Raw genomic sequence first — 19,505 nt, forward strand, 5'->3', positions numbered from 1 at the left:
ATCAAAAGTACAGGACCATGTTTGATGACAAGGAGTCCTACAAGTTTAAATTAAGAAGAAAGAATGAACCAACTTGGGGATGTGCTCAACAGAGGAGGGCAAAAGAGAGGAAGCTGATCCCAAGGTCTCCACCCTGCATAAATGTACTTTCCCTCCATCTGCATCTATTCATGAGGGTCACCAAAATCCTTCCTTGCATTTTACTTTTAAATTTATTGTTTTCCCTCTTGGATCTCATTCAGAAATTGTTACATTGTTAGACTTACATTCTAGAACATGCAGAAACAGCAGAAGAACAGAGTCACTTTAGATCACTCGAGGGGCAGTTCATTTCTAAAGATGCATTCTAAAACACTCGCTTTTGAAAAGTTTCCTTGGAATTAGTTGGGGGAAAAAAGCAAGAAAATAGTCTTAACTACAGAATGTAATTTTTAAGGAAATGCAGCTTTATTTGTTTCAAGTACAAACAATAACTTGGGCTTGGCTAACCAAATGTTGCCTAATCAAGGGAACCTGCTTTAATGTGTAGATATAAATGATTTACAGTTAGCACAATCACTCACAGGTAGAAGAATGCTTCTATGATGCATAAAAATAACTTCTCGTCTTATAGAGACATCTCGTTCCACAATCACTCCACTATTTGCTTAAGCAATCCCTTCTCCCCCGCCCACCCACCCCACAGACAGTTCAAATATAAACTTCACTTCATTCCCCCTAGATCACAACATACATCAAATAAGTGAAACGTAAGTTCCATGTTGCCACAGACGTTGGATTGGTGAGGCCAGCCTTTTTCAACCTGAGCATTCTCATCAAGAGTACTAAGTCTAAATGAGTGAAATATGTTCACAATGTGCGTATATGGACACCAAACAATTGTGAGCTTTTATCATCTGAATTCATAATTTGCCAGGTTTAAATATAGAAAAACACATTTTTATTTGAGCATATTCATGAAGAGTAGAAGTAGCTGGATTCTTTAAGCTGCAATAATTAAGTATGTTTACACTGGTCAAGACTGTAGTACTAGCTTTAAGCAACTATACCATTCTGGGGGAGACCGGAAACGCATTGAAACAACTTGACAGCAAAACACCTTTTTGCACTGAGCATGATCATTCAGCCTGATCAGGCTGAAGGGAGTGATACAAAGACTATCCAGTAATCCACGTGAGGATTTATCCTGAAAGAAATTCACTTTCCTAGAGTAAGTACAGGGAGCTACGGGTCAGAACACTGCCAAAGATGGCTGGTAGGCATTTCTGTCAAGAATGCTAACCTGTTCTCTCCATCAGACATCCTATCTGGGGACTGCAGAATTCTCGAGTGTCTTGGTTGTCTTAAGTATCTTGGCAAGCACCAGCATAACCAGGTAGGAAGGCTGTGTCAAGGGGACAGACCTAAGGTGCCTCTCCCCTATACTGACAACTCTATGGCCCTAAAGGCAAAGGGCACAGTGTGCCCTGGCCCAGGCTGCATCCTAGGGCAGCAATCTGACTACACACTTCCCTACAGAGGATGGCAAGTGGTTCAGACACCAAGGCCCAGTAGAGGCCCAGACAAGGAGGAGGCACGGAGAACTAGAAGAGGGGCGATGGGAAGATTCACCTCTAGGCGCCCAAGAAGCCAGGGCAACAGTCACAGCTCCAAGGAGCTGGCTGGGTTTGGCCAAAGCAACGTGTAAAGCCAGGCTCTACTCTCCTTAGCTACTTCTGTTTGGTTGAAACGCCTCACCTAACAGAAACAAATTCTTCATGTCTAACGTAATACTGTTTCCAGAAGTATTTCTTTTCTCCCTAAGATTTACAAATGCAGAGCAGTAATCATTCTCCTGAGAGCAAATACTAGAATGATTACATAACCCTCATTCACATTTTACTGAGCATTTTTAGTGGCCAGCACAGATTAATTTTAAACTATGAAAAATGAAGTACACAGCTTAAAATAGCAATATTCCCCATCTTCCATTTAAAAGCTATTCAAACACGTGTACTTCCTGTGGAACATCTTCAAAGTCTAGCCCCTGTCCTGGAGGAAGTCTTTCTTCCTACTTCTCTGATAGGTCTAACAGGTCAGGTTTGACAACACTTATTACTTCAAATAATGGGGCTGGCTGGAGGAAACGAGCTTCCTTTGGAATGGGAACAAAGTCTGCTAAAACCGCACTCACTCAGCTCTCCTGGACCCCGTCCTCCCGCGGAGCCTGAAGTTGTTATGGTTCCCTACACAAACCGGAGAGGAAAGAAGCCCACCTTCTACCACAGCAGGGCCACTCAAGAAATCCAACACTCATAAAGAAAGACGGAGTCTATCTGCCTATGATTAAGAACTTTTCAGAAATGAGAATATTCACAAAAGAAGAGGCAAAGGCAAATCCCTTGCCTCTGAGCTAAGGAAGCAGAAGTCAGTGTGTAGGGCAGAGGGGCCCCTGACTCCATGAAGGGAGACTGAGTTATCCCCTACCCACTGTGCTCACTGACTCCCCACCTTGCTTTATTTCTTTTTAAAGGATAAAAGTTTTCCATTTGTATAAAAGCTGACAATACTGTGAATAAAGCTAGCATCCATAAAGCAATTAAATAAAATGCTCAGGTGAAACAAAGACCTCTGTGAGGAGGATCAAAGTTAGGACCCTAAGCACTGCTGTCAAAATCAGCTGTACTACCTTGATGGCAACTTTGGTATTCACCTCTGAAAACTTAAATGGGACATGCCATACAGGTTTCAGGTTTGTCACTTTCAAAAAATTTTTCCCACAAAGGACTATAGTTATAATCGCTTGGTCTTTGAAGCTACTGGATATATCTGATGGTGAGGTGGGAATAGGGATGGTCATTAGATTAGTAATCTCAGTTTTTTTGTTCTGGCTGGATGAAAAGGAGTTAAATTGTTTACCCTTATCATGGCCCAAAGCCTCCTGAGGTTCCTGCAAAATAGATTCCAGCTTCTAATCTGGTTCTACTTCTTGAAGGACTGAGCAGAGCTCACACACAGAACTCAATGTGAAATGGATTTGGGGGATGGAGAAAGATAATTGTTCTTTTACGTAATTCCCTCAGAGCCTCAACATGGATATTAACTAAACCCATCCTTGAAACCAACCATCAAAATTCTCTGAAACCCTAACTTTGCAGCGTTCAGAGGTCCACTGTCAGGCTCTAGGCTGATAGGATTCTGGGAGAGCTGTGTCCCCAACTACTCTGAATCATTCTCAGCTCTGCCAGCAACCCTTTTCCTACCTGAAAAACGGATGTGCTTTGTATCAGAGTTAAGAAAATGAATGAATACCTCATATTCCCAGGCAAAGGCTCTCACTCAGGTTCCCATTAAGTTCATTTTCAAACTAGTTTCCTGTCGGTCTGTGAATGAAATGACCCCCTCACTCCCCTGTAACACAACGGGGAAGAGCTGAATTCTTCCTACTACTTGCTCCCTTGACTTTCTCCCTAATGTTTGTGACAGTTACATTAAAACAGTTCCACTGCCGAATCACAGCATTATCTAATTTACAGGAATGAGAGGGTGGAGAATACAAACTGGCAGCCCGCAGACATGCTTTGTTTAGCCCACTACATCTTGAATGATCTTCAAGTTGCTGTCAACATTTTTAAAATTAGGGAATTACAAATAAAATTCTGGAGTTCTACCTCCTTCTGAAAAATCAGAAGGCCTGCCAAACACTGGACCTGTTTCTGCCTAACACTTAGGGCCCCATAACTGCCCTCCCAGATAAGCTTCCCCAGTGCAGCCCCACCCTACGCAGCATGCTGCACTCACTTATGTTTATCTGCGTGGCTCCCCTGGGCGTGTGGCTTTGCGAACCTTAATCTAGGGCAATTCCTTCATTTCCAACAGAAAGTTAACCTGCCTGAGGCTACACATCAAGTTAGAGGCAAAGGAGGACGAAAGTCAGGGTCAGGGATCTTTCTTTCTAATATGGCACACTGCCTCTCTAGAGGAACACAGCTGCTCTCAGCATTTCTTCTACCAATCACTTACATTTTTAAAGTGGAACATGTAACATTTTCTACATTCCCTCTTATCCATTCTTTTTTGTACGTTTGGATTTCCTTATATGTGACAACCTTCTATCAGTGATTTCATTTATATATTATCTCCAAACCTAAAGAAGCAATGAATCAGCAATCAGACAAAACTGAAATATCAACTTTTGCACACCTCAGCAGACACAGGACCAGAAGGAGTCTTAGAAACCAAGTGACAGCCTAACAACTAGCTATACAGACAGGGAAAATGGGGACCAGAGAAGTATATGCCTGGGGTGCAGGGTTCCTAGGTAACAGAGCCAGTCTTCAATCTGCCAGCTCAGTGCTCTTTCTACTGTACCATGTCACCTCTGTGCAGTGACCTAGGCTGTGGGGGACCAAGGACCAGCTTGCTCCACCTAAAACAAAAACTACATAACTTCCTCACATAGACATGGCCCACCCTCACTCTGTCAAGAACTAGGGTTTAGAATGTGTTACAAACCATCAATTTATAGAGCTGGATTTGCACTGGAAGACAACTTTTCTTTAGAACTGGTATTTGGTGGAGAGTATGAATGTCACAGAACCTGGTGGTCTTTATAACACGGGTTGTTAGAAAAGCTAAGCCCCATGTGAGAAAAGTTGCTGTAACAACATCATAGCACCTTTGCTTCAACTTCAAAAGAGAAAAAGGCAATGGTAAAAAGCTTTAATAATAGACTGAATGTGTTTTTATAGGCAACCAATTAGCAGATTAATGAGCCATTTAAATATCTTTACTTAAAACCAATATTCAAGAAAGATGAACCCCAAATGCAGCCTCTTATACTGACCAACATAACTAAGTACGAATGAAGTCAACGGTGCACCCCATCAGCATGCTGCGGTGTATGTCAACAAAATGAGCCCTCCCCCGACCCCGAGCCCTGGTCCCCTGGCAAACAGAGATAAATGATTGTGCACTGCGTGATGATACCATTAGGTGAGAACTTTGGTTCATGCAGTCGGCTGCCACAGAGGTTGCACTCAAAACCCACAGCCCCGGCGCCCGAAGTCAGTCAGCGGCGCAGCTCGCGGCATCAGCCGTGCTCCTTCCACAACACCAGGTGAATACTGTGGTCAGGCATGCTGGTGGCAAAGACCAAGCCCGTGTCATTGTGCCCATCCAGTCCATTCAGCCAGGACGCTTCGCCTGCTAGGAAGCTGGAGCCTCTCTTGGATTTCCTATACTCTGGGAGAGGCCAGCGGCTAATCAGGCTCTCTGTCCGCAAGTCCATGATATACAGGTAGCGGTTGTCAAACAGCAGGGCAAAGATATCTCCAAAGCCAAGCAAGGCCAAGTTTGCTATCTCAGGAGTCTTGATGACCCTACAAGGATGAGAGTTAATAAACATGAACCAGAAGGCACCTGTGCTTCTGTTTACGCTACTGTCATCTTTTCTGGAGAAATTTAAAACCAATGCAAAATTCAAGCAGCAAATTTAGAGTTAAACAAAACATTTTTATAAAAAGGAAAATATGAGGACAAAGAGCTCACCCTCCTTTAGAAAAAAGGCCGGGGAGAAGAGCCCTTCATAATGATAAGGGAATATATCATAGGCATATAAGGAGATGAATATTTATAAAAGCACAAAATGCCCATCTAAGCTGGAAAGGATCTTACAGATTATCTCGTTTAATACTCTCACTTCTAAGATGTGAAAACTGAAGTACAGCCAGGGTAAATAATTTGGCTAAGGATTCACAACTAGTTAGTTACCAGTCAGAACGAGAGGGTAACACTCAACTCTTACCACTAGGTAAAAACTACTATACAGTCATCCCTTGTTATCCAAGGGGACTGGTTCCTGGGCGCCCCCAGATACCCAAATCCGAGGATGCTCCAGTCCCTTACATAAAACGGCGTGGTACAGCTGGCCCTCCACATCCATGGATGCAGAGCACACGGATATGGAGGGCCGATGGTACTGGCCTAGGGGAACCTGCCCCAGCCCAGAACAAAGACTAAAAACCAAGTGACTCAGACTCAGTGCTTCTGTATTCGGCACGTAGCAAACACAGGTTCCTCTCTAAGAACAGCAGAGGCTGAATATATAAAGTTCCCCCAAATAATTCAGAAACATTTATTAATAGATTGATAATAAGTTAGAGAAAACTGTGAGAGTTGGGAGGACAGCCTTAACCTTCTCAGGTTGGCAGTTCCTAAAACATCGACGACAAAGGCAGAAAGTGGGAGGGACCTTGCCAAACAGGAACACAAATGAAAAAAAACAAAACGAAACAAAACCCTCCGTCTCTCTTATCTGCACATTTAGTAAGGCGAAAAGTTGCTGTCCTCTTTGGAGGCACTAGGAAAAGAGCTATAAGACAAGGGATATACAAATTCTGCTGTGACAATATATTTGAGCCTAGGTGAGACTCCAGTTTATGCTACATCTTAACAAGGACACTACCAACTAGTGTATGTCCAAGAGGTCAATCAGAAGGGACAGGGCCTGGTGACCAGGACAAGCAAGGAACAGCTGAAGAATATGAGCTTGAGGCGGGGAGAAAGCAAAGTGGCAGGGACAGGGAAGCTATACACGATCATCGCCTTTCAATAGTGAAGGATGCGTGAGAGGCCAGGCATTAGGCGCTCTAGCAGAGAGAACGAAGGTCAAAGGGAAAGACCGTTACAAAGGAGCAGATTTTTAGTCTGGTATCAGGAAGGGAGGGGATTTAGCAGTGCAGAGTAAGACCTGCTCCTCACACTCAAACAGTCCAAAACAACCTTCTTAACCTGCTTCTCTTCTTCATTTCCTTGCTTGCTCATTCACCCAGCTGCTCAAGCTAGGAAACATGGCAACCATGCAAATCTCAAACCACAAATCCAATCACCAAGATCTATGGATTTTACCTCCTAAACTTTCCTTTAATTTATTCACTACTACCTGAACTGCCCCAACTCTGACCCAGGACATCACCTTTGCCTGCACTGCTACCAAGAGTTTTCAATGGGTGCCCCCACGTCTGCCCTTGGCCCCTTCCAATCAGTCAACCTCACACTAAAATCTAATCCTATCATATTTTAAACTTTTAAACCCTTCAATGGCTCTCTACTGCACGCACATCTGCCACTCTGGCCTTCTTTCAGTCACTCAAAGGCACCAGGCTCTGGGGTCTCAGGGCCTTTCAGCAGACTCTGCCCTCGCGTCTACAATGCTCCTCACTGCACTCTCGCCCCTGGCGCTTAGTGAACTGCGTCTACTCATCCTTTAGAGCTCGGCCCCAATCTCCTCCTCAAAGAAGCTTTCCTTTACTCCTCAAACTAGGCAGGGTCTCAAAGTACCCTGAACCATGTTGCTCTTATCTCAACCACGAAAACACCTGAATGTAGTCAGCTGTTTAATTTAGTCAGCCTTCCCTGGGTAGTCATTTCCACAAGTTTGCTAAGTATCTCTGCTGGTTCCCAGTGTACATCACAGTGCCTAACATACAGGTTAAATAAGTAAGTATCTGCTAATGACTAGAGAAGTGGTGCAGTAAGCATGGGAAAATACAAATTCCTACAAGAGAGAGCCAAAGGAAACTGGGGGAAGCAGCAGGAAAGTCTAGTAAGTCCCACATCATCAACACAAGCAGAAAATGACCAGAAACTTGGAAAACAGAGTGGCTAGGGGACAGGACTTAAGCCTGAGGAAGTTGAGCTGACTCCAAAGACCCCAGCACAAATGTTCTGCAGGACAGAACACAGGTCCTGACAGGCTCACAGCCTGTCTACTTTGATTACTTTAGAACTGTAAACAGACATCCCTGCTGTGCACTCTGGGCCCTTAAACCTACAAAACCCCACCTGCTGTACTGAGATAACCTAGCTCAAGGGATTGCACCATAACTTAGCTTTATGGAGCAACATGCTACTATTTGTGCTTTCTTTTCAATTAGCATCAAAGCTTACAGAAAGCAACCTGGTCCTGGCAACTGAGGCCACAGGATTTGTACAAGATTTCAAAAAGAGGCTGTTATGTTCATGTTTGAGGGGAAAAAGCAAGAGATAAAATAGCCCCTTTTCAAAAAATAAAAAAATCTGAACTTAGTACTTGCTAGCAGCAAACAATCTTGCAGATTTATTGGTTATAGCTAGTATATCGAAACATCAAAAATTAACAGAACTTTCATCTGGGACTCTGGACTCTATATGCCATTCTGAGTACGAAGCACGAGAATATAGGATCAAATTAAACCTTTAGAGACTCTCAAACTCTAAGCATTAATCACATTATAATACCTCTATTCCACCTTGCCTCTTCACCCCTCTCTCCCAAATTTTAATTCAAAACAAAAACAATATTAAACTATCAAAGATCTGATTTTCCCATGGTGACTAAGGTCATATCTGTGGGGAACTGGTTCCAGGACCCCCTTGGATAACAAAATGCATGGACGCTCAAGTCCTTTGTATAAAATGGTGCAGTATCTGCATATAACCTACACACATCCTCCCGTATACTTCAAACCATCTCTAGATTACTTACATCTAATACAATGCAAATGCTATGTAAATAGTTGCTGGTGCATGGCAAATTCAAGTTTTGCTTTTTGGAACTTTCTGGACTTTTTTTTTTTTATATATTTTTGATCCTCAGTTGGTTGAATCTGTGGGTGCGGAACCCATGGCCAAATGTACTTCAATTTCTTACTTTGCAAAGAATCAAGTTCTTTCAAAAGTTCCTTCTCTCTGGCTTGCTGGTTCCTTAAGCATATGCCTGCCCGATGATCCAACCACAGATGGATGGATGGATGGATGCTGGACTAGGGTGAGCTGTGGGATATTGGGCAAGGCCCTTATCCTCTCTCAGCTTCAGTTTCCCCATCTATAAAATGAAGAGGTTGGACTAATGTTTTCTGGTATCTCTTCCAGTCTTTTTTTGTCAAAATGTAGTTATCAATCATTTCTAGAAATTCTTCTGACAGCTTGGAAATCTAACTGGTTAGAAATGTAGGTCTAACTCCAGGAAGACATAAATGAGGTTGTAACTTTACAACCAGAGAGACTGGGCCCACCAAAGTCCTGCGGGCTAGTGGGATCAGATCCCATACAAGTTGACCTCAAACAGTCATGCATAAAAACAATGAAGAAAATGTTCACTTTGTGTCCCCAGGCCAGCACTTCCTGAAGCATGCTATGGAACACTAATTCTGTGAGCTGTTAACATGTGCTCCTCAAAACAAGTGCTCTATGCACAATACATGTGAAGTACAGTAGGTTAAACAAATTAAAACAGGTTTCTTTATGTAGGACTTCTCACACCTATTAGTAATAAAAACCTGTCAGGTCGTCTGCTAGGTCCTCATTACAGGCATTTCATTTAACCTTTACCTTACAGGTGAGACAATTCAGACACAGAAAGGTTAAGAAACTTACATAAAATCACACAGCTCATAAGAAAGAGAACTAGGTCTTAAACCAAGGTTTATTTATCACCAAAGTAGGTTCTCTTAATCACCGTATGTCACTGGCTTCCATCAGCCTCCAATATGCTAACAGATACCGCCAGTCTCCAAGAGGGGTCTATGATATACAGTGAATCACAAAATAATTTGTCTACGGACCTCTATTTCTTTCTTTGGAGAGAAACTTTGCAGGTTGTAACTTTCTCCAAGTTTCTCTTTCTGCTAGTCAGCGGAAAGCCACTCAATCCCTCAACACAGAATTTCAACTGACTTGACTTTAAGTTCAAGTAGAACTTAAAATATTAGAACTAGAGGAGATGTGAAAGATCTTTTCATCCAAACTCTTCATTTTCCAGAGAAGCTGGAAGGGAAATTCAGAAATTCTTAAAGTGGAAGTAACTCAAAGTAAGAAGACTTAGAATCTAGACCCTTTACATTCTAACATATAACTCTAATTACTGCCTTTAAAACATTTTTAAGTGTGAGATTTTCAGCACACAACTGATGGACTAAACATTTCCCCAAAGCAAGTTACTAACTGGTTTATGGAAATATTTAGTCTTGCCTTTATTATTATTTTTTTTTTTTTTTTTTTTGCGGTACGAGGGCCTCTCACTGTTGTGGCCTCTCCCGCTGCGGAGCACAGGCTCCGGACGCGCAGGCTCAGCGGCCATGGCTCACAGGTCCAGCCGCTTCGTGGCATGTGGGATCTTCCCGGACCGGGGCACGAACCCGAGTCCCCTGCATCGGCAGGCAGACTCACAACCACTGCGCTACCAGGGAAGCCCTTGCCTTTATTATTAAACTACAACAGACTGTTAAAGGTAAAGGTCCAAGGGAATATTACCTGAGAATATCATAACTGGCAAAGTCCCACTGGTAGAGACCCAGTGCCGAACTACAGACAATGTATTTGCCATCAAAATGAAGTCTTGGCTGCAGGCAGATACTTCTATCCTCAGAGACAGACAACGTCTTTAAGCACTTACAGTTAATTTCTCTCCCAATTGGCCAAATCTACAGATAAGAGAAAATTAGGAAAGATGAGAGATCACATCACCATGGAAAAGCTTGTCCTTAAACAATGTGGCCTGTGTTTGCTGACGTCAAATACAAAGTGAAGTAAACTGGAGAGACCACAGGTTTTACAGCTGAAGCATGGGTTCAAATTCTGATTTGGCACATATGTGTTGCGTAATCTTGGGTAAAATATTTAACCTCTTTGAACCTTAGTTCCTGCAGTGAAGATGGTTAGTGCCTACCATATGGAACAGTTTAAAAGATGCAATAAAAATACATGTAAGAGTGCTCTGTGAACTTTTTTGCAAATTGCTATTATTATGACACAAGTAAATGTTTATGTTTTCATACTTTAGATCTAAGGACTGAGGAGAGCAGGAGATATATGTCTTAAGAAAAGGTAAGAACGCATCGAAGATAAATTTCTGTGGATTTTTTTCCCCCTTCATTTACAAATCAGAGTTAGAAACTGCCTAGAACACAGGAAAATGAACAATTCTCTTTCCAGTGGGTTTAAGAGGGCTTAAAGACATTCCTTCCTCCCTTGAAATATTCCCCCGTGCCACACTCTTTCATAGGGCAAAGTAATGGAGGGAAAAAACCTCACCTTGATCTCATATTTGTCTGCACTTAAGAGGATGTAGTCTCCAGGGCTGTGCAAGAGAGACTTGACTTTGCACTTTTGCAAGACCACCTAGAAATAATAAATATCCATGTTACAGAAAGATCCTTTTAGTACTGTTCCTACCCCTATTAAAATAGGAAAAAGAGCTCAAAATGATATGGTATATGAGTAATCTATAACTCTATGTTAACTATAACACAAGTTAACCTTTACTAAGAGTTTTACTATTACCAGATTCTTTAGATTATTAGCAAGACCTAAAAGTGTCTAATGTTGGCAGCATTTACTCTTAGCTTTAGTCTGGAAGCAAACATTAGGACTGACTTTAAAAATTATAAAACGTGACTTCATAAAAAATGTGAGGGATAGGAAAGAAAAAAGTCCATTCACATAGTAGATACAAAGGACCTGTTTTCATAAGCATGTGCATCATACAGGGAAAGGCACTCGACTTGGGACCAGAATCTGTCATATGTTGACTCTGCAGCCTTGGGCAGGACCATCTAACCTCTTCATTTCTCAGTTTCCTCATCTTTAAAATAGGGGATGGGGCACCTATTATCTCAAATAATTGTAGTGAAAATGAAATAAAACAAAGAAAATAATAATGTAATAGAAGCTAACATTCCATTAGCATGTGGGATAATCTGTAAACACTAGCTTCTGGTTATTTTAGGAATAAATAAGCATAAAGTGAGAGGGGAGGCCAGGCTCACTCATTCAGAAGCCTGGGTTGCAGATTCAAATGAAACTGACAGACCTGCTACTGAGTGCCAGGCACCTTGCTGGGTTCTGTCCCATCATCTCATTTAGTGCTCACAGGGACACCTAGCAGATGACGAAACGCAGGCCCTGAAGGGAAGAGTAACTTACCAAGACATCTCAGTCAGTGTCCTGGCCCCAAGCCCACTGTTTTTAACGTAACACCAACTTGTATTATGTAACTTTTCTATTTAAAATTGAATGCACCCAGTACAGAATTTTTTTCCCCAATGTTTTTATTGTAGTAAAATACACATAACATAAAATGTAGAATCTTAACCATTTTTAAGTGTACAGTTCGGTGGTATTACTGGTCTTCTCACACAATCACCCACCCAGTCTAAAAGCCACTAGTCATCAGATTCTTTCTTCTTCTTTGTTCCCCATGAGTAAGTTCAGTTGGCTTTACCTTAAAGACACATCCTTCGTGTATGCCCTTCTCTTTCTTTATTGCCACCCAAGTCCAAGCCGTGGGTCTCTTTTGCTTAGACTACTGCAAAAGCCTAACTGGCCACCCTGCATCCACTTGTGCCCCACTGTAACCCATTTTTCACTCAGCACTTATCTTTTTTTTTTTTTAACTTGCTTTTAAATTAATTAATTAATTTATTTATTTTTGGCTGTGTTGGGTCTTCGTTTCTGTGCGAGGACTTTCTCTAGTTGCGGCAAGCAGGGGCCACTCTTCATTGCAGTGCGCGGGGCTCTCACTATCGCGGCCTCTTGCGGAGCACAGGCTCCAGACGCGCAGGCTCAGTAGTTGTGGCTCATGGGCCTAGTTGCTCCGCGGCATGTGGGATCTTCCCAGACCAGGGCTCGAACCCGTGTCCCCTGCATTGGCAGGCAGATTCTCAACCACTGCGCCACGAGGGAAGCCCAGCAGTTATCTTCTTAAAACATGAAAATCACACCAGACTCTTGCTCAGAACTCATCACTTGCTTTCTACTATACTTACAATAATCCAGAATCCTTAATGAGGTCTAGTAAAGCGTACATGATGGCCCCTCTCCCACACCTCCCCCAACTACAGCACAGCTCCGCTGGCCTTCCAGGGCATCAGCTTATCAAATGTTCTAGGCTCTTTCCCACCCCAGGGCCTGTGCACATACGGCACCCTCTGAAACACTCCATTTACACAGTTACCTCCCATTTATTCTTCACATTTGGCCCCTTCTCTAAAAGCTTTACCTGAATCAAAATGAATTAGACCCTGCACTTTTCCTCCATAGCACTTAACACAATTTGTGAACTTGTGAAATTACTAATAACATTCCTCCTACTAGACTAACATTCGCATCAAGCCTGGGTCTGTTTTGCTCACTCCTGCATCCTTAGCCCCTCACAGAATAGCATGATAAACTCAAGAAAAGTGTTTCTGCATGGCATTTCCACTGTTTACACGGCTTTTGATTCTCACAGCGATCATTTTTTTGAAAACTAGAAGACATCACAACTTCTTCTAAAGATCCTGTACATTTTTGGTTCACTTCTTGCGAGCATTATTTTCTCCTCCTTCCTCCCTCCCTTTCTTCGCAATTTATTTAAACTAAAAAACCAAAAAACACTGTCCACCCATTTCTCCCACTCCCCACATCCCACCCCTGGCCTCTGGCAACCACCAATCTGTTCTCTGTATCTATGAGCTTGGCTCTTTTTTCCCCTGTAGAGTCCACCTATAAGAGAGATCATATGGTATTTGCCTCTTTTTTGTCTTACTTCACTTAGCATAATGCCCCTGAGGTCCATCCATTTGTCACATATGGCAAGATTTCATTCTTTTTTTACGGCTAAATAATATTTCAATACATATACCCCTTCACCCATCTATGGACACTTTGGTTGTTTCCATATCTTGGCTATTGTAAATAATGCTGCAATGAACATGGGGGTGCATGTATCTTTCTGAGTTAGTGTTTTCAATTTCTTTGGATAAATACCCAGAAGTGGAATTGCTGGATCATGTGGAAGTTCTATTTTTCATCCTTTGAGGAACTTCCAAACTGTTTTCCATAGTGGCTGCACCAATTTACATTCCCCTAAAAGTGAACAAAGGTTCCCTTTTCTACACAATCTCACGAACACCTGTTATTTCTTGTGTTTTTGATAATAGTCATTCTAACTAGTATGACGTGATATCTCATTGTGGGTTTTTTTCCCCTAATATTTATTTAGTTAGTTGCCTGTGCTGGGTCTTAGTTGTGGCATGTGGGATCTTCATTGCCACGTGTGGGATCTTTGTTGCAGCATGCGGGATCTTTTTCTATAGTTGCGGCATGCAGGATCTAGTTCCCTGACCAGGGATTGAACCTGGACCCCCTGCATTGGGAGCGCAGAGTCTTAACCACTGGACTACCACGGAAGTCCCTCATTGTGGTTTTGATCTGCATTTCCCTGATGATTAATTATGTTGAACATCTTTTCATTTACTTGTTAGTTGTTGTTTTCATTTATCAACTATATGTCTTCTTTGGAAAAATGCTCACATCTTCTGCCCATTTTTTAATCAGATTGTTTGGTTTTTTGCTATTGAGTTGTATGAGTTATTTAGCTATTTTGGATATTAGCCCCGATCTGATATATAATTTTCAAATATTTTCTCCCATTCAGTAGGTTACCTCATAATTTTGTTAAGTTTCTTTTGCTGTGCAGCTTTTTAGTATGGTGTAGTCCCACTTATTTATTTTTGCTTTTGTTGCTCTTGGTGTCAGATTCAAAAAATCATTGCCAAAACCTATGTCAAGATGCTTACGATCTCTTCTTCTAGTCTTAAGTTTTATGATTTCAGGTGTTAAGAAGTTCAAATCTTTATTCGATTCTGAGTTAATTTTTATGTATGGTGTAAGACAGTGGTTGAGTTTCATTCTTTTGTAGGTGGCTGTTCAGTTTTCCCAACACCATTTATTGAAGACACTGCCCTTTCCCCATTGTATATTCTTGGCTCCTTTGTCATAAATGAATTGACCATATATACGTGGGTTTATTTCTGGGCTATCTATCCTGTTCCATTGATCTATGTGTCTGTTCTGCCAATACCATAGTTTTAACTACTGTATCTTTGTCATATAGTTTAAAAGCATGATGCCTTCAGCTTTGTGCTTTTTCAAGATTGCTTTGGCTTTTTGAGGTTTTTTGTGGTTCCATACAAATTTTAGGATTATCTGTCTTATTTCCTTGAAAAATGCCATTGGAATTTTGATAGGGACTGCACTGAATGCAGATTGCTTTGGGTAGTATGGACGTTTTAACAATACCGATTGTTCCAATCCATGAGCACGAAATACCTTTCCATTTATTTGTGTCTACTTCAATTCCCTTCATTAATGCCTTGCAGTTTTCAATATACAGGTCTTTCTGTTACGTACTGGTTAAACTTATTCCCAAGTATTTTATTCTTTTTGATGCAATTGTAAATGGGACTGTTTTCTTTATTTCTCTTTCTGATAGTTCATTATTAGTGTACAGAAAGGCAACAGATTTTTGTGTATAGATTTTACATCTTGCAACTTTACATGTAGTTTACAAGTTCTAACAGTTTTCTGGTGGAGTCATCAAAATACTATGCATCTGCAAATTCTGACAGCTTTACCTCTTCCTTTCCAACATGGATCCCTTTTTTCTTTTTCTGCTCTGTCTAGGACTTCCAATTATATGTTGAATAAAAGTGGCTAGAAACCAGCACAATGTTCTTTTAAAGAGCCTGTACATTTTTCTTCCACTTCTCGCAAGCATTTTCTTTTTTAAAATGAAAATTACTTTTCTGATTTAAAAATATGCTTATCCTAAAAGGGAAAAAAGTACTCAATTCCACAAGAAATAATCATCTTCAACATTTTAGTGCAAAAACACATTTAGAAACTGTCGTCATACTCTACACAGTTTTTTGTAAGTAACCTGTTTTATTTGCTCCCTCTACCCACCTAATATATTGTGGGCATATTTCCATGTCCATAAGTCACTCATTCATTAAACTATTTACTGAGTGTCTTTTACATGCTGGCCACTGTTATACACCATCATGCTTTGTGGTTGTATCTATCCCATCTTATGACTCATCTACCACTTATGAGGCAGCATCTACCATCCTCCATCCCACCCCCAGCTCCCCCACCCTCAGCAAGACTGATGTCAACATTTCTTCTGTAAGTCTTCCTACCTTGGTGACCCATTCTGTGTGCCCGGTGAGTGTGTTCAGGCACGTCCCAGCAGATAAAGCCCACACTTTCACAGTGAAGTCTGCAGAGCCACTCACCAAGATGTCCAGTTCATCATTGTAGTCGACGCTAAACACTAGTATATACAACACACACAAAGTTAAAATACGCCTTTGCCAGTGGGTCTTTCATAGTAGAGTTCAATTACATTTATTCTCCCTAGCTGCCCAACTGTATAATTTCTAAACCAGAACTACTGTAGGAATGATGCTTTCTCAACTAGCAATTTTATGCTAAAAAATGTATCCATTTCAAAATTCTTATTATTATCATAGCTTATAATTCTAAGGATGAAAAGCTCCTGGAATAGTACGATCTCTTATACTTGTACTAGGTTCAGAGTGAGAGGTAAACCAGTGTAGGAGATAATGGCATTTCTTCTCAGGACTGCCTGCCTGATACTACACGTAACTTATCTAGCCTATGCCAGAAAAACAGAACGTAAGTGGACCAACTCATATTTGTACTATTTACTGCAGTAAGACAAAACGTCAAGAGTATAAGCTGCAAAACAATAACCATACTCAAGAAAAGCCAGTGTAATGAGAAAAAGAGAACAAAGATCTTAAAGGTCAGACTGAGCCATTCTCTCAAACTGTCTGATTTTCTTTAGAGCTCTATCTCCAGCACCTAAAACAGTGCCTGAGTATAGCAAGTACTCAAATATTTGTTTTTAAATGCCTGCCAAGCTCTAAAGGAACACTGGGGACCCAAAGATGAAGACACTGCTCTTTTCTTTAAGGAACTCAGACTAAGTGAGGGGTGGAAGAGGAAGTCCAAAAAAATAAATAAATAAATGTTTACCTCTTGCTAGGGAAACACCAAGGAGAATGACTAACTCTGCCCAGGGGTATCAGGGAGGACTTCAGGGAAGAGGCGATATTGGAGATGGGCCCTGAAGGATGAGTAGAATTTATCAAGAAAAGAAAGAGAATACTGCAGGTAGAGGGAACAGCAAAGGCATGGAGTTAAGTAAAGCCACAGCAATGTCCAGGGAACAGCAAAGAGGAAATTTTTTAGAACAGGGCTCTCAAAGCTGACCAGGTATAAAATCACCTGGAAGTCAATGTACAACCCTGGACACTGTGGAATATTACACTCAGTTTGATATATAAGTTCCATGTTAAATCATATACCTTCAAAATATTAATTTCTACAACAAACAAGTGGTAGCAGAGAAGGCTGAAGAAAAACGTACAGGATGACAAACAAAATGGGGGGGGACTTGGTTTTTTGCCATAAGACAGCTAGGTTTACATTAAAGAATTACTGAGTACCAGGTACGGTGCAAGGAATTCAGGACCTAAGTGTGAATAAGACACACAGGATCCCTGTCCTTCTGGAGCTTACAGGTTGGTGGGGAAACAAGGTTATCATACGTACTTGTATTGATATGATAAGTGTTAATACACGTATTGGGAAACCTACAGCAGAGAAACTCAACCTGTTTAGGGAGTCCAGGAAGGCTGCTCCTAAGTGTCTCAAGAGCATAGACTATGATTCTCAGGGGCTAATGCAGTGGGTAAAGGGCAGAAAGGAAGAAGGGAGCAGCTGCACAAGAGGCTGGGAACTACATCAACATGATTTCTGCACAGAGCTCCAAAATACAGTGAAGCAGAGGGAGAAGCTCAGATCTGAAGGGTATGTTCAAATGACCAGTTTTTTACAAACTAAGGCTGCTGTAAAATTATTGTCAACCAAGCTCCAATTTGATGTAATCTGTATAGTCACTCCAAATGATTTCCAGTCCTAATTCTACAAATAAAGTGGACTGAATTTACAAGTGTAGTACTTACTCAATTTGGAGGTATGGAATCTGATCAAAACAGAGGGGGCTGACTATTCAATAGGATATAAATGAAATAGGGGAAAAGAAGAACTGCCTCTCCTAGCATAAGGGTATAAAGGACATAAGAGTTAAAAAATGGGCCAAGGAAAAGCAAAATTAGGGGGAAAATTCCAAAAAAGAGTAACCTGAATAAAGGGATTAACTGTAGTGACTGAGAAAGAAATTGGGGGAAAGACAGGTTAAATTTAAAAACAAAAACAAAAAAGGGATCACATTCTTGGCTCCTGGCTTTAAGGAATGAGGGTAAAGTAGCTGTTGAAACCCTTGAAGAAAGGCAACCCACCCGCCCCCGTGTGCCCCCGGAAGTGCTGGGTCCTGGCTCCGGAACTCCATTCCCAGCAGGCCACAGTGTTGTCAAAGGAGCCTGTCACAAGCTTCTGCTCATCAAACTTCACCGCTGCACAAGTGTGGGTCTGGATGCCATAAACACACTGCCCTGTGCTCACATCCCATAGTTTTGCAGACAAATCATCTGACCCTTCAAGAGAGAAACAGGGAGGTTAGTAAGAAAACAAACACTAAAGAAGGAAAACCAATTCCCCAAACCATGGTATTCTTAAAGGAGAACCTTAACAGTCACCTCCTCTAGCACTCTCACTGAATAGCTGGGAAAACCAAAGCGTGGAGACAGTAACACAACTTGCTCTGGGTCACCAGAATACTGTTAACAGCCCTGGGACTGAATCCAAGCCTTTTGGTTTAGTCCTTTTCCCTTAACTTTGCAGGTTATAGCGTGGTGTTAGACTAAAGCACCCCTTGGTGCTTCCACTTGTAAATTTTCCCAAATTTTTGGCTATCATGAGCTCTCTGATTTAAGCTCAAAATGGTGGGTACCACCTATGACTGGATGTGTACACTTGCATGCCTGTCCATTACCCAACAATTCTGAACAAATAAAGAATGGTGAATAGTAAAGTCGTCTGCTGGAACATGCTCTACTCTAAGGCAAATCATAGATAAGCCTCCAATCACTGGTTAACTTCTGCAAAGGCTAACTGCTAATTTCTTGAGCCATCTTGAAATATGTGAAGGAACTTCAAAGAAAACTAGACATAAATTATTCTCAGATGTTCACTACAACTCAACAAAGAGCTTGTAAAGCCTCTTAAGATTCTGCAGAAAAGAGGGTAGGTTTTACTTCTGCCTCTGGTGAAAATATTATACTGATTATGGTGACAATTCAGGACTTTGTCTTAATCACATTTAAAATCCTAACGATGAACACATGTCTCACAATTTACCTGTATAAAAGTAAGAATAAGAACTGACAAAGAGGGAATTCCCTGGCAGTCCAGTGGTTAGGACTCTGCGCTTCCACTGCAGGGGGAACAGGTTCGATCCCTCATCAGGGAACTAAGATACCGCATGCTGCACAGAGCAGCCAAAAAAAAAAAAGAACTGACAAAGAAAAAACCATTCTGAAGCTACAAAAATGTAGTCCCTGTAATAAGGACATGGTATCTTGGAAAAGCACCAACTGATCAGTCTTCTAAAAGTTTAAATGACTAAATAAAGTTAGCCACAATGCCACCTTTAAGGGCTGATCAAGAGCCACTGTTTCAGACAATGGAAAAATAGCTATCAGTTATGAAAGAGGCAGAGTATGAATTTCAAC

General features: G+C 41.4%; 1 protein-coding gene across 2 annotated transcripts in view; it reads right to left on the reverse strand.

Moving 5' to 3' along the window:
• Window positions 1-440: 440 nt before the first annotated feature.
• The window catches only part of FBXW2 (F-box and WD repeat domain containing 2), a 31,942-nt gene continuing 12,877 nt past the window's right edge, over window positions 441-19,505 (reverse strand). The window contains exons 4-8 of one of the 2 annotated variants that reach the window (XM_029202713.1): window positions 18,174-18,368; window positions 15,984-16,117; window positions 11,053-11,139; window positions 10,273-10,442; window positions 441-5,360 (exon numbers count right to left, since the gene is read on the reverse strand). In XM_029202713.1, coding sequence (XP_029058546.1) covers window positions 5,072-5,360; window positions 10,273-10,442; window positions 11,053-11,139; window positions 15,984-16,117; window positions 18,174-18,368 — 875 coding nt within the window. In that variant the 3' untranslated portion in view covers window positions 441-5,071. The remainder of the gene's footprint in view (window positions 5,361-10,272; window positions 10,443-11,052; window positions 11,140-15,983; window positions 16,118-18,173; window positions 18,369-19,505) is intronic. The other variant, XM_029202712.1, reaches the window with a different exon arrangement.

This window comes from Monodon monoceros, unplaced genomic scaffold (genome assembly GCF_005190385.1).
Source record: "Monodon monoceros isolate NGI ecotype Baffin Bay Population unplaced genomic scaffold, NGI_Narwhal_1 Super_Scaffold_5, whole genome shotgun sequence".
Lineage (NCBI taxonomy): Eukaryota > Metazoa > Chordata > Mammalia > Artiodactyla > Monodontidae > Monodon > Monodon monoceros.